General features: G+C 30.2%; 1 protein-coding gene across 1 annotated transcript in view; it reads right to left on the minus strand.

Annotated features, from left to right (window-relative positions):
- Positions 1-545: 545 nt before the first annotated feature.
- The window catches only part of LOC129963899 (17-beta-hydroxysteroid dehydrogenase type 6-like), a 59,057-nt gene continuing 43,725 nt past the window's right edge, over positions 546-15,877 (minus strand). The window contains exons 3-5 of the mRNA XM_056078490.1: positions 15,426-15,608; positions 2,261-2,393; positions 546-1,016 (exon numbers count right to left, since the gene is read on the minus strand). Coding sequence (XP_055934465.1) covers positions 635-1,016; positions 2,261-2,393; positions 15,426-15,608 — 698 coding nt within the window. The 3' untranslated portion in view covers positions 546-634. The remainder of the gene's footprint in view (positions 1,017-2,260; positions 2,394-15,425; positions 15,609-15,877) is intronic.

Genomic DNA, 15,877 nt, shown 5'->3' on the forward strand with positions numbered 1-15,877 from the left:
AAAAAATCAGCACTTCTGCGACTGAAACTGATTGAGTTATGAAACCTTGAATATCATTATTTTAAAGGAATATATATCATTAGCTTTAAAGAAGATCCATCCATCTAGGGGTACTTTCTGATGGATGCATCCACTGATTGGTTTAAAATAATGAAATTTAAAATTTTCCAACTTCGTCAGTTTTGTTCCTAGATGAAAATAATTTTTCTTGTTAAAACTACTAATGTGCCAAGAATATTTTATCTAAGATAACATTAAGCCTGCCTAAAAATTTAGACTGTAATTTTTTTCTGCAGTGACTTTATTGACTAAAATAATATAAAATACAACTATTTGTATAATTTAAAGCATTTTTGCAACTGGAAGTATATATTTGTCCGAACAATTTAGGAATTAGTTATAAAGACACTATTAGAACGGATAATTTAAATATAGAATAGCATGACTTTTAAAGAATACCAAAAAGAATTTTTTAGAAATGGAACGAACGAAATAAATTCCAAAGATCAAAAATTCAAATCAGACGTTGCATTAATAAATAATCATTTTTGCATAATTAATACTTTTATTTAATACCCATTTATGAAAATTTTCTACAAATTAATATTTTATGATACAAAGAAAATTCCAATAATCACGATGATGATGAGGTAGATGATGTTGAAGACTTCGCACTGCGGCCACCTTGGGATAACTGTCGGTGGCTGGGCTGTATCACGTGGCATATCAACATGTCCAACAACTGAGTGGGCAGTAGAGACATGACCCACAATCGCACCTTATCCGATGGTCCGGAACAACGATAGACTAGTTTAGGATTGACTTCTGTAACAGCTTGTTCCATACCGTCCACCACTTCTTCCAAGTAAGGTCTCGCATGCAAGGCCATCTTCTGCATCCGACCCTTGAAATCTTCATAATAAGGAAAGCCATAAGCTTCCTTGATGGAATCTGGTGTTCTTTCCCAAGAATTGTCCAGGGCTCCAGTCAAGACATCGCTCCTGGCTATTCTGGTTCTGATGGAACAATAAAGAAAAAAAAAATTATAAAATGCAAACATTAAACTTAAAAGCAGCAAACGAAAGTTATTTTATGTTTAAAAAAATTGTCTAAAATTTGTTTGAATGTATTTTTCGTTCTAGAAACATCCTACATACTTTTTTAAATCAACATTCAGACATGCAAGACGATGAAGACTTCATATTATATGTAAACCCATACGTAATTGTGTTGAATTTTTTTATAGTTTCATTCAAGAAAGATTTTGGATTCAATATCATTCTGGCATTTACATAGCACATACATAATATATTCATAGAGAAAATACGAACATCTTGATCTTGGTCTGAGTTATATTTCTCTTTGTCTGCGTTCAATTTGTTACGATTGGTTAGAGGCAAGCGGTTGGAGTTAGGATGTACAATAAAATACCAGTATAATATAGTTATTACAATATTGTACCGTAGAAAAAGGTGCTGTACGGCAATTTTTCTCCATAGCGCAGACAATATAAAAAAATAAGTTCAAGAATTGTTATCAAAATGGAAGCGAGGCTTTTTTAAGCTTTATAAAAAAAAGCGCAACATTTTACGCAACGTATATATATATATTGTTGTTATCCCTCTTCAGAAATTGAAATGTGACTGATTCTGCAGAAATCTTTTTAGCACTCTTACTGATATCGTAATATTTATATTTTAATCGATGGAATTCTTAAATGAAGTCCGTTGTATCACTATTATTTGACATTTGAATGAGAAATCGAGCCACATGAAAATAGTGGTTTAGGTATTTTATTTCACAACTAACTTCATTTACTTCACAACTAAATTGGTTAGCAATGGTTTGAATATTAAATAATCGACTTAAAAGAATACAAAATCTGAAAAGTGTATTGCAGAATGAATACAATAAAAAGAAGTCATTTGGAGGAATTTTATACAATTTGATATGACGATAAAAACTGTAGAATTATTACATGAAATAAAAAAAAGCACCTACTTATATATTAAATACTTTAAAAAATATCAGCTATTTCCCAGAAAGCTGCAATGATATATCCTTAAAATTATACATACGAGTTAATATCTCTGTAATGTACAGATTTTCAATCACAAATGTGAATATGATGTAAATCGACTTCCTTGTTCTATTACAAGCTTAATTTAATACAGAAAAGTACTAAACGACTGCAATCTAAATGTTTCCTTGAAAAATGTTTTTTGTATGTAATTTTTTAAAATGTAATTTAATTACTCACTTGTACATAGAAGGTTCAATCATAGCCACTGTGACACCCCATTTCAGCATTTCTCGGCGTAATCCATCGGCAAAAGAAACCAAGGCATGCTTTGTCATGGAGTATGACAGGAATCCAGGATACGTCACGTGACCTATAATTATTAAAAAAATCTGGTTAATCCTTTTATTTTACTTTAATGATCTCAAAAAAATTTTCATCAGCATTCCGAAACAGTGTTTTCAGCCTGTATTTGTAATGCATTTAGACAATATATATTTACCACAAAAATATATTATTACTGTTAGCATTCATTATATTATGGTATGGTTCTGACAAGATGGCGAGTGCGACATAAACATTGCAAGAGATCAGATCAGTCTAATCTGATAAAATAAGAGACAGGAATTAATAAAAGTTTACCAGATCTGGATACGTTTCCTTTTTCAAGACATGTAAATGAATGTATATCAATAATCAGAAGTAGGAAGAAAATGCACAGAGTTCAACACAATCTCATTTATCTATACTTATATAAAGTTCAATGTTTGTGTTGGCGCTCTACAAGTCAGACCGTTTGACCTACAGCTACCAAATTTGGTACATGTATACCTTGAAGGTCGGGAATGTGCACCTGGGGTTCCTTTTTTGAATTTTTAATTAGAATTTTAATTATTAATTAAAAACTAACTTTCCCGCCATCTTCATTTTTCCCACAGCCAAATCAGTAAGGATTCAGTTTTTTTTTCTTTTTTTTCCTACGCTAATGAGGCTAGGCTTAATATTTTTCAACCGATTATTTTAAACGGCGCTGATTATTTTCTTTATGTTTGACATATTTAAAATTAAACATTGTTAATTAATCGATCTTTGAGATTCATTCTGAAGAACTTTTGAATTAAAATAAAACAGAATAAAGGAAATTAAAAATTTCTAATCTGCATAACGTTACCCCAACTGGCGTAGAAAAATTCACACATTGGCGTTACCATAACTGGTGTTGAAAATTCACGCATGCGCATTGTGTTCTGACTGTTGACAACAATTATCAGCGGATGCGGATTTGATATTAATTATTTTTGGGTTAGTTGCATGCTTTTGTAATTAAATTGTATTTATGTTAGTTATATATATATTTTGTATATGCTAATAGTTTTAAGTACATCGTTTTTTAAGTAGTTTTTTTTTACCTGTTTTCGACCGATTATTTTAAACGTTTCTGTTTATTTTCTTAAAGTTTGATGCATTTAAAACTAAGCATTGTTAATTAATCGATCTGCTCATGATGAATCTGAGAAAATTTTGTTGTCAAATTCTTGAGATACAGTACACTCCCGATTATCCGCGGAATTGGGTGGCGCGGCCTCCGCGGATAACAAAAATCGCGGATAATCCGAAAAAAGCTAAAAACGGGTATAGCAAAAGAGAAAACAGTCATTCCAACTTTGAAAAATTGTTTTATGTACAATGAAACGTAAAATAAACAGCAGGAAATGTTTAACTAATGCTTAATATTTTAGTATATCACTCAAAACTAACCTAAAATGCATTTTGTTAATGAAAACAGAAAAGTGCTTTGTACTTACGAGAGGCGTCAGGGATACACAGAAAAATTAATACATATGTACTGTTTTAATACTATAATGTATTATGTAATTACAAAAGCATAACTGTAAAATTACACCTTTTTGAAGAAATCAGTCATTTGTGTTTGCTTCTTGCTTTGGAAGCATTTTTTCTTTGCTTGGAAGCAAAAAAAAAAAAAAAAAAACTTAATGCGGCACACGCGGATAATCGGGAGTCTACTGTATTAGATAAATTAAAAAAGATATTCTTTAGTGCCCATAAAGTTTAAACGCTCAGTGACTCTGTTTTCAGTAATTATATAAAAAGAAATGCTTTGTTTCAGTAAAAAATATTATTATATTAATTGCAGATTAATACTTTCCACTTTAATTTAAGGCATAAATTCTACGGGAGTTAACAGAAAATTAGAGAGATACATATTACGTTATGACTGAAGGCCTTAATAATATTATGAGTGAATTATATGACTATCAAAATTTGAAGTTTTAAAATATTTTGATGGAGTTATTAAAGTAGGAATTGCATAAAATATTTAATTATTAAAATTTTAACGAACATTAAGATTGGCGAACCGGCTGGTCGCCAAAGGCGGCTAGTTATAAATATAATTTCTTCACCATCCACTTTTTGTTTTGTTCTTTTATTCCTCTCAAAAAATACATTTCTGTATACAAAGGTCAGTTACCAATTTGACAGAGCCGCGTTATACAGGGTGCGGACAAACAATTTTACTATAACTTGATTAAAAATAAATAAATTAATAAAATATAACAAATAATAATAAGAGTAGACTTTTAATAATAAATAAATTTAATTTGTTTCAAAGTGTCCATCTTTTACAGTGATGCAGAAGCGCAAACGCTTATTGAAATTTTCAGCATTGGGCCGCAAGTCTTCTACTTTTAATCCATCCCATTGCCGACGAAGCCATTGCTTTAGAGTCCAAACTTTCATGTCGTTTAGTGCAAGTCCTTAACTCTAAAATGGACCATACACTATAATCATTAGATTGAGATTCGGCGAGTATTGTGTCCATTCTCCAGTTGATACCACGTCAGAAAAATGCGCTCTTTTCGAACCACTCTTCTGCCTTTTTAGGCTTGTGAGCTGGTGCAGAGTCTTGTCGAAACTCCCACTTTACATTGCCAAGGTGCGTTTTGACCCACGAAAATACAACAGCTTCTAGAATCTCCCATTGGTACACTTTTTGATTCATTTTAACACCCTCATCCACAAAAACCAGAGATGTTTTGCCGCCCGCTTGCGCAAATTCCGCCTCAGACCATGACTGACTTTGAATTTTTTGCGATGTTGAACGATTGCTAAAATGCTTGGAACGTCTACAGACTAGATCCTGTAGTTCTAGGTGTTATGAGCTTTTGAACGTTAAAGAGCTTCTCATTAGTGCAAAGGAATCTCTCTCAGCGCTGACTTGTGGCGCGTCTCAAAAGATTAAGCGCTGATTGTGGCGCGTCATCTTTGGTGTTGTCACACGCATTTGGAGTCGGATCATTTGTTTTTCTTTGGTCAGAAGCTGAACTTTTTGGAAATTGTAAGGCTTTAGTTGAAGCTCTGTTTTTGCCATTCATGCCTGATCGGTCCCTTATTCCCAGTTCACAAGCGATCTTTCTCATAGAAATCCTCTAATTTCATCGAACTTGCTTTTTGATAACCTTACGGCTATTGAAAGTGTTCACAATACGTTTTTGTTCACTTCCTGGACTTTGGCCATCATTGTCAAGCTTTTTGAAACGATAGATTCCATCAAACGCTGTTTGCCGAGACATATTAAGCAAATGAAAGGCTTCATCTGTCGTTTGTCTTGCTTAAACAACTCTGTAATAGCATATATGTTGCTTGGCATTGTAAAAAAGCCAAAAAAAAAACAATACGTAAACTAAAAGATACATTATAAAATATGTTATAATTGAAGTGGTAGACAAAAAGAAGAGAACAAAAATTAAATAGAAATTAATTAACTTCTATTCTATAATGTAATAACTTTGTCCAAAGGTTTTTTTTTTTACCTTTTTACCTTGTATTTATTTTACACATAACGATTTAAAAAGCAAAAATTGTGCAAAGGTTTAGAAAGATCATCTAAAATGAATTCGGCTTATTCTAACATGCTGCATAATTATTAAAATATTAGCTTCGTAGAATTTTTTAAGATGATTCCCAAGCACATTTAGACATTTTTGATTTTGGTTACATATTGATGAAAAAGTAAGCTATGTTTTCGAAATCAATAAATAATAAAAAATAAAATATTTAATCATTTTGATGAAGCATTTTTAAGATGTTATTAATTAACTTTTAAAACGTATAAACTATACGTTTCGAAGCATAACTTTGGAATGAAAAAATATTTTACTCATTGCATTTTAATAATATTAATAAATAAATTTATATAATTTGTTTTTGAGCTAAATGTGAAAAACGGGAAAAAAACTATTGTCCGGTTCGACGACAAGTGCATAAATAAATTATATAAAATGAGAAATTTCTATTGCAATTTGTTTCTATATATTCCATTTTCTATAAGAAATATAAAGAGAGCAATTTTATGGAATTCCTTGGCAAAATCAATAAATAAGGCTGTTATTCTTATTTTACTTTATAACGAAATATATTTCAATGTTACCTTACAACAGTTTGAAAAATAGCTATAATGAGTTAAAATTTATCATCTGTACATTAATTTTTTTTTGACATGATGAGATTTAAAATTCTTTAGGATGCAAAAGCAGGATAATGCATACACAAATGAATTTAAATATTTTTACTTGCTGAAATGAGTATGCAAATGAATGCAATAATAAAAAATATAATAAAGTGCATAAGATATTTTGGGAGGCATTAAAAGCAACGCGTAATTAAGATTATAATTAAAAATCAATATAATATTTTCATTCAAATTAAATGGTAATTGACATGCAAAAAATCTTTGTAAATATGTATAATTTTTTTTAACTCTAAAATGCAGAAAAGACATTAGACTACATGATTAGGAAAGTACTTCGATCCATTGATGAATTTAGTTCAACATTTGATATATAGTATATTTACATTTTTGGTTAACAATCGTTTGCTTGCCATGTACTTAGCTGTTACTTTGTGGAGTTTTTTGTCAACAACTCTCCAACAAACAGGATGTGTTTTTCTTTAACCGTTTCTTTTTCTTTTGAGCAGTCTAAAATGAAGATTCATTAAATCTTGGCATATATGTTTTGTTTTTTTCATTTTCTTTTTTAAGATTACAGTATTTTCTCTGTTTTTACTCCGCATTATGAGAGTAAATAAAAATATAATTGAATCATTTGGTGTGATATATTTATCATTTTCCTTTATATAAAATCTGCGAAGAAAAATCAAGGTTTTAAAATTAGATTTTTAAAGACCACAGGTTTTGACCAAATTTTTTTAATACTTTGAATTAAAAAAAGATTAAAAACCATCACCATTATATATAGGATGTATATCGAAAAATTGTATCTGTTCTTTCAGTACCAATGTATTTAAATTTCAGCAACAAATATTTCTTCTAAATCTTTATTTCGTTCATAGACACGAAAGTTCCAGCATATATTTTTTTAAATGATATAAAATGGCCTGAATGCTATAGCATTCAAATTTATTCGTTATTCAACATGTGCAGTTCTATAAAGCTTTAAAATTGTGTTTGAAATTGTGAAACAGTTTTAAATAATTGTTAACTGTTTCATGCAAATTTTTAATCTTATTTTGCTCTTTCCTTTTATTATCCCTAACCTTATCAACATTTCTATTTCCCATAATGTTCCTTTAATTATCCAAATTAATATACAAAAGTATTCTTGACTTTTAAAATTGAGCAGTACAATGAATTTTAATATTAGCCAATTATAGCAATGAAAATTACATGTGTATATAGAGATTGAAATAATGAGTTGATGGTTACTTTTTGGCTTCCAATTTAATTGCTTGTTTGAAAAAGCAAATAATGTTCACAACTGTCAGAAGGTCAATCAATTACGAAAGAGAAACACAGATGAAAACTGAATTGACAGCTTTCATTCTTCAAGCAAAGTGATTCAAATATTCCGTGATTAACTTGGCAAATTCTGACACGCGGCTTCAATTCACATATTCAAACCAATGAATAGATTAAAAGCGAAAGAAAAGTCCCGACAATTGAACAGAAAACAGCAATTACCAGCATCCGGAGCCGTTCAATAAATGGCATCATAAGAATCACGCAATTCTTGTGTTCAAACGCAACGAATTTTCCTTCATCATACATAAATGCAAGAAAAAAAAGTGAGAAAAATTGAAGGTCACACTTCTTAAATCGGGAACAATGCTGTATTTTTCTACTAATATTATTTCTACCATTTTGACAACACATTTTAAAATCTTGTGTCTAAATTAGTAATACTCTATTTTAAATAATTTCAGATATTTATTATTTCTTTCCGGTTTTTACAAATTACACAATATAATTTAATATGGAAAAAAATGCAGAAAATTTTTCTATCTGTTTTTATATTTCAATAGAAAGAATTTTAATTACCAAACAATGTCATAGCAAGAGCGAAGAAGGCACATTTTTTCTACTAATTATAACGATGAAGTGTATGTGTGAGCGCATGTGTATTGGCGGTCTACAAGCCAAAAATCAGTGCTACCAAATTAGACAAATATATACATTGGAGATTGAACATGCCCTTTTAAATGTGCATCTATGGACGATTTTTTAAAAATTTTAATTAGTTACAAATTATTAAAATGTTTTTCTTCTTTTTCTTTCTTTTTTTTATTGCTGCAACACTATTGTTCTGACTTTTTAAGCACTACTATTCTTCCTTGTCATAGAAATGAACGAATAAAGATATAGAAAGAAAATTAGGGAAATGCATAGCATATTGAAGAGAACGATGTAAGGTTTCTAATACAGTATATCATATATTTATTATAATTTTAAATTCAAAAACTTACTGAGGAATTCAAAATTTTACTGAGGAAAGCATTAAGATGATTATACAAAATACGAGTATCATTTGAAATTTGAAGCAAGCATCAATCCTAAGCGAGCAAATTGGTCGCCAAAGGCAAACTGGTGATAATAGAAATAAATACCGACTGAATTTACTTCTGATGCATGGAACACGCAAAAGTTACATTTTCCGGAATAACAAAAACGCTTCTTAAGATCTTGCTAATTTGTATTTGTACCATAATTCCAGACATATATTTCTCGAATAATATAAAGATTTAAAGCTCTTTTATTACAAATATTGCCCAATATCTCTTATGTATTGCAACATACGTAGCAACAACAAAGAAACAAATGGTAAAAATGTCATAGTACACTAAATGTATCTGAATTTTGATGTTGAAACTAAACCAATTGAAACTACGAAGTTTTGAAATGTCATTACATTTCTTATGAGAGCAACAAGTATCTACATATTTTTCATATTCATAAAAACATTTAAATTATTTCAATAAAATTCATTTTATATTAGTAACTTACGAACCAAAGTCTTTGAAAGGAAACTCGTATTCGATGTTTCGACAAATTTTGAAATGTATTAATATTGAAAGAAAAGCATCGAAAAAACATTATTCCCAATTTTCTTTATATTTGTACTGGAACTTCATATTGGATCTTTGATATTTATTACGGCAACACGAAATGAATTTAAAAATAAAGATATGTATTAAAAGCTGCGTTTTAAGAATATAATAAACAACGTAAACTTTTATAGCTTGTTTTTATTTTAATTTGAAAGTTTACTAGTAAATAATAATATTTGAATTATTGCTAACATGTGAGTTAGAGATGTAAAAAGAGGCAAAATTTTTTATATTCATTATATAATTAATTCCGTTTTTTATTTTATAGTAAAATATTTATATAATGAAATTTATATTATTGAAAGAAAGAGAGAATTTACCTCGAATTCTTTTTTTTTAAATATGAAATTAACTTTTGAAATTTAAAAATCTTGTAACCAAATATTTTTTTTCTTTTTAATTATTATGCACTTTACCTTTTAAGTAAATTTGAATATAGAAACAATCCAAAAATATGGAAATAATGCATAGCGACTGAATTGATTTTTTAATTTACAAATATGCAGAATTTGAAATCTTATTGAAACAAAATTTACATGAGTTAAATATCGTCTGCAAACGTAAATCATAGACCCGAACAATTATCCTGTTAAAAGATTGATTAAAAAAAAAAATAAAAAAAAAAACATGGCATTTCTTTTACATCGTAACGTGTATTCAAAAACAAAATGTGCGCACAGATTAAAAAAAAATAATAATAATTTAGTCTGCATTTTGAACAAAACAAAAAAAAGCTCCTTGTATTTCTTATAAATAATAAATAACAAAGGAAATCCAAGAATAAAATGCTACAAATTTCATAATACAATAATTTATGGAAATATGACTGAATTAAGGAACAGGCATTAGAATACAATGGGATTCATTAACACGCTTCATGTAAAAGTTGACCTTTAAAATGCTTACAACATGGATTTGCATCGAATATGTTTATCCTATTCGTAAAAAGATATTAATTCACAACTGAAATAAGGAAAACAGCCTAGCTCTCAAACAAAGGAGTCAGCTCTTTCAGACAGTAATACTTTTAAATAGAATAGAAACCAACGGAAATGTGTTCATTTCAATTTTCTCATACACTTGCATAATATGGCGTTTTTGTGCTTCGAGATCTAGTGAAATGAAATGAATAAGCATTTTGACCAGCTTTACTTGGAAATATTAAATCCAAAATTTGTTACAGATTAATAATTGTGGTGACAAGACTTCGCAACAAATTTCATTTATCTAATAAATTGCGTTCACAAGCATATAAATACACAGAGGCTCAATTTACCAATGGATTCATTCCAAAATCTGATGCACATCTAGAATTTTGAGGATAAAACCAAATCCTAAATGACATCTATCGAGCTTGTCAATTTTTTCATTATTTACATGTCCAGTGATAAATTAACAGATTAACTTTTCTCCCATGGATTATGTTCTAAAATCTGATAGAATTCTACAAATCTTGTGTAAAAACCATATCCAAATTTCAGCCGCTTCGTTTATGAATTATGTTGTTCTCGGACAATATCCATAAAGTCCCGTTCCGATGATCCGTTACGAATATGGTAATAAATCTGTCATCTGACCCACTGTAGGACTACTCTCGTCTTTGGATGTCGATCGGGAGCTACCAGCAAACTATCGATAAAATGAACAGACATCAAAGAACCCCGGAAAACCACAAGTGGGCAACAAGGAGGGCAAAATGCGCCGGATTCAAGGCGTGCACGGACCATCGGAATGGGCTTAACCGAGGCCGTGCGCGAAAAAGACAAGAGCGCTACCTAGAAGCATAGCTACATACCTGCATAGCTACTTCTGTTTATCTTTTTCGCGCACGGCCTCGGCTTAACTATCACTGGAATCGTGCCTCTAGGCTCTGAGCATAGCGCCCCTTCCCTAAAAAGGACATAAAAATGGTTAAGATTTGGAGAAACGATAAAGGGGGGGAGGGCATATGTTTAGGTTATTATCTGTTCCCCGGGGACCCAAGTCTGAGATTATGGCTCTGATAGAGACAGATCTATATAATTCTAGGAATAGGTTTTTCGAACTCAGGCAGATTTTTAAATCTCACTGTCCGATTTTTTTTGTGTGTGGGGGGGGGGGGGGCGATTGCAATACATTTTGTGTTCAAGAAAGATTGTTCCCGCTTATTCGATAAAGGTAAGAAAGAGACATTATTTTACAACAAATGGTTCATTTTATATAAAAAAATGGCGCAAAAATTTTACAAGATTTTATGAAACAAAGAAAAATAAAAAATAAAAATTAATAGCAAACATTGTTTTTACTCAATCTTGAAATTGAAGGTAATTGATCATCCCTAACTGATTGACTTTTTGGCATTTGGATTAACATGTATTTAGTGTTTGTTTAACTGGTAAGAAACGGAATATATTATTACATAATAAGTATGCACCCTTAACTAAAATTTAAAACAAAAAATAACATCTATATTATTTACTGCATCCAATAACGTCAGAAGTCAATTAAAAATCTGGAATTCTAACTAAATAACAACATGTAACAAAAATAAAACCAAAAAACTTCGGGAATAGTATCGGCGTCTTAAATAATGAGGGCTTTTAAGAAAACGATAATGAGAATGAATAATATATAAATACTGCAGAAAAGTGTAGAAATAGAACAGATTTACTTCAAGTTATGGATAAAAATTCTTACAAAAGAGTCAACATTTTGTATTACTTTCGCTTAAAGGCAACAAAATGCAACACGTTTTATACGGAAGCAAAAAGAGAAAGCAAAAATAATATATTTTTTAATCGACTTCCGTTATTCTTCAACCAACTAGAAAAAGAAAAAAGGGATGACATTTCGCTTTTACTATCACTATACAATATACAATATCAATATGTGGCAGTTGGCTGGTGACAATCATCAGGTCTCTCTTTTTACAACAGAAATTGAAAATCTCATACTTGCACTGACCATAAATGGTTATCTAAGAATAGCGCAAATCAAAATCAAAATATACAGTTTATCTTTATCATAATATATTGATTGACATTTGGCAGTTTATCAAAAGTAATATTTTGGCTGCCTGTATTTACTTATTATCTCAACTCAGCCCTCTAAATAAGAGATTTAGAATTTTTCAGACATGGAAGTAGATTCTCACTTCTCTAGAGGTCACAAAATTGAGAGTTTTGAGTGATTGACACGCCGTCGCTGATGACGGAACGTACCTCCTTCCCGAGAATTTTGTGAATGATTTATACCGTACTGAGAAATATTTTGCACAGATTATAATATTTGTTCTATCATCTGCGGCTACCAACCATTCAATACTCTGCATGCTAAGGCTATTAGTAAGTTTTTTTTCCTATTTAAGTTATTTAACATCCGTTACGAGAGGGGGTATTATTTCGAACAGGAAAATGAGAAGGAGCTGTATAGGTAGGCAGGCATCCCTAATGGTATTATAATTGCAGTGTGGCTTGTGACGTCGCCTTCGCCGATGATAGCCGGCATCTTCATACAGGTATTTTATGTATAAACATGTTTGTAAGGAGGGTGAGGCTATTTTACGCAATTTTTTGGTCCAATGTTATTATCTGCAACTTTCCAATCTTTTCATTTTTTTTTCCAACTATGCAAGTGGCGGAGTGCATTCCTATAATAATTCTTTATTTTATTAACTTCACCACTTCAGCATCATTTCATATATTGTGTTATTAAATTGTAAACTTCCGCAAGACAAGCCGGTCAGCGCAGTTAACAGATTATGACAGCTCTGAATGACATTTTTTATGCAGAGGGAAGCTTAGTCATTTTTGCGGAGCTTTATAAGGGCTCTCTTTTGATAAAATTTTCAATTCCGTTTAACATTCCAAAGATATATTTTTGGTTAATTTTTTTATTTTAAAAATTTTGTGAAAATAAGTGTTTTTATTTATATACTAGCCGCCTTTGGCGACCAGTCGGTTCGCCAATCTTAATGTTCGTTAAAATTTAATAATTAAATATTTTATGCAATTCCAACTTTAATAGATTCTTCAGCAAAATATTTTAAAACTTCAAATTTTGATAGTCATATAATTCACTCATAATATTATAAAGGCCTTCAGTCATAGCATGATATGTATCTCTCTAATTTTCTGTTACCCCTCGTAGAATTTATGCTTTAAATTAAAGTGTAAATGATTAATCTGGAATTAATATAATAATATTTTTTACTGAAACAAAGCATTTTTTTTAATAATATGATTACTGATAATAGACTCACTGAGCGTTTAAACTTTATGGGCACTAAAGAATATCTTTCTTAATTTATGTAATATCTCAAGAATTTGTCAACAAAATTTTCTCAGATTCATCATGAACAGATCGATTCATTAACAATGTTTTATTTTAAATGCATTAAACACTAAGAAAATAAAATGAATCGTTTAAAATAATCGGTCTAAAACAGGTTTAAAAAAAACTACTTAAAAAACGATGTACTTAAAACTATAAGCATATACAAAAAAATATATAACTAACATAAATACAATTTAATTACAAAAGCATGCAACTAACTTAAAAAAAATTTAAACAATGGAAAACAGGTAAAAAAAAAACTATTTAAAAAACGATGTACTTAAAACTATAAGCATATACAAAAAATATATAACTAACATAAATACAATTTACTTACAAAAGCATGCAACTAACCTAAAAATAATTTAAATCATCCGTTGAAAGTGGTTGTCATGACAACAATCAGAACAATGCGCATGCGTGAATTTTCTTCGCCAGTTAGGTAACGCAAATGCATGAATTTTTCTACGCCAGTTGGGGTAACGCTAGGCAGATTATACATTTTTAATTTCCTTTATTCTGTGTTATTTTAATTCAAAAGTACTTCAGAATGAATCTGAAACATGGATTAATTAACAATGTTTAATTTTAAATGCATAAAACATTAAGAAAATAAACAGAATCGTTTAAAATAATCCGCCGAAAAATATTAACCCTAGCCTCATTACTGTTGGGAGAAAAAAGAAACTGAAGCCTTACTCATTTGGCGGTGGGGAAAATGGAAGATTTTTTTTGGCGAAAAAGTTGGCGGTGGGGAAAATGGAAGATTTTTTTGGCGGGAAAGTTAGTTTTTAATTAATAATTAAAATTCTAATTAAAATTTCAAAAAAAGGGACCCGACCTCTAAGGTATACATGTACCAAATTTGATAGATGTCTGTCAAATGACCTGGCCTGTAGAGCGCCAACACACACACACACACACATACACACACACACACACACACACACACACACACACATTGAGCTTTATTATAAGTATAGATTATGATTCAAGACAGTGCGATACCCACGTTTGTATACAATTATACACATGTCAATGCTTGGAGTTTATAAATACTTTAATAATTAAATGAATGTAGTGAAATAAATAGAAATCTTATAAATTATTCTTTGATATAAATACTACCCTATTTTTTAACTCATGGAATTTTTAATTTTTACAAAAAATATTTATTTGGAAACTAAACAAATAACGATTTTTAAATCGACCTGTCTGGGGCCTCCTTTTATGACTAGCAACCTTCAGCAGATGTCTAATCTGTCTTTTTGGAAACTAATCTGTCTTTTTGTCATTGATTCTAAGTACAGAATAGTGGTAGTATGTAAAAGGAATAACGATAATGATAAGGTAATATATGTTTCACCATATATCATCTTCATTTAATATTCAATTTAAACCGAATATACAATTTAAACCGTGTATCTGCTTCAATGATTGATTTCCAACTCACTTAGTTTTTTTACCTAAATATCCTACTATGAAGGTGTCGATAAATGTTACGAAAATAAAAGATCTGAATATTTGAAATGGCAGAAGAATCTGCAGCTTCAGCTACTATATGAACAATGAATTCTCTTCTATCTTACAGTTGAGTTAGAATTTTAACGAACAAATCAAAGGAGAATTTTAAAGGAGGATTTTAAACAAAACAATAAATGCTGACCTGCAACACTTGCCACAACCACTACTCTGCCTTTAGATCCTCGAAGAAGTGGTAAGAAGGCTTTGGTCACTCTAACAGCTCCCAGGACATTGACATTGAACATGTGCTCAATTATGGACATGCTGCACCATTCTAACTCGGAGAAGATGGCAACGCCGGCGTTGTTCACAAGACTCCACAATTCTGGAAAAATACAGAAAAATATAAAGAATATAAAAGCATACAAATAAAAAAATGGTATAAAAACATTATGCCGGTAAAGTTCGCCATCATTTAATAGTAGTCTGAGACACTATCAAAGTTCTGTCTATCGGTAGGACAAAAACGCAGGGCTTTTAGTATGGTCATATAAATGATACTAAAGCTTTTACTTAATCTCTTCAAAGCACTTCCGACAACTAAAAAAACTGCTTAAGTCACTAGCTATGCAGATGTAGCTTTACGCTTTCAAA

This window comes from Argiope bruennichi, chromosome 1 (assembly GCF_947563725.1).
Source record: "Argiope bruennichi chromosome 1, qqArgBrue1.1, whole genome shotgun sequence".
In the NCBI taxonomy this organism is placed as follows: domain Eukaryota; kingdom Metazoa; phylum Arthropoda; class Arachnida; order Araneae; family Araneidae; genus Argiope; species Argiope bruennichi.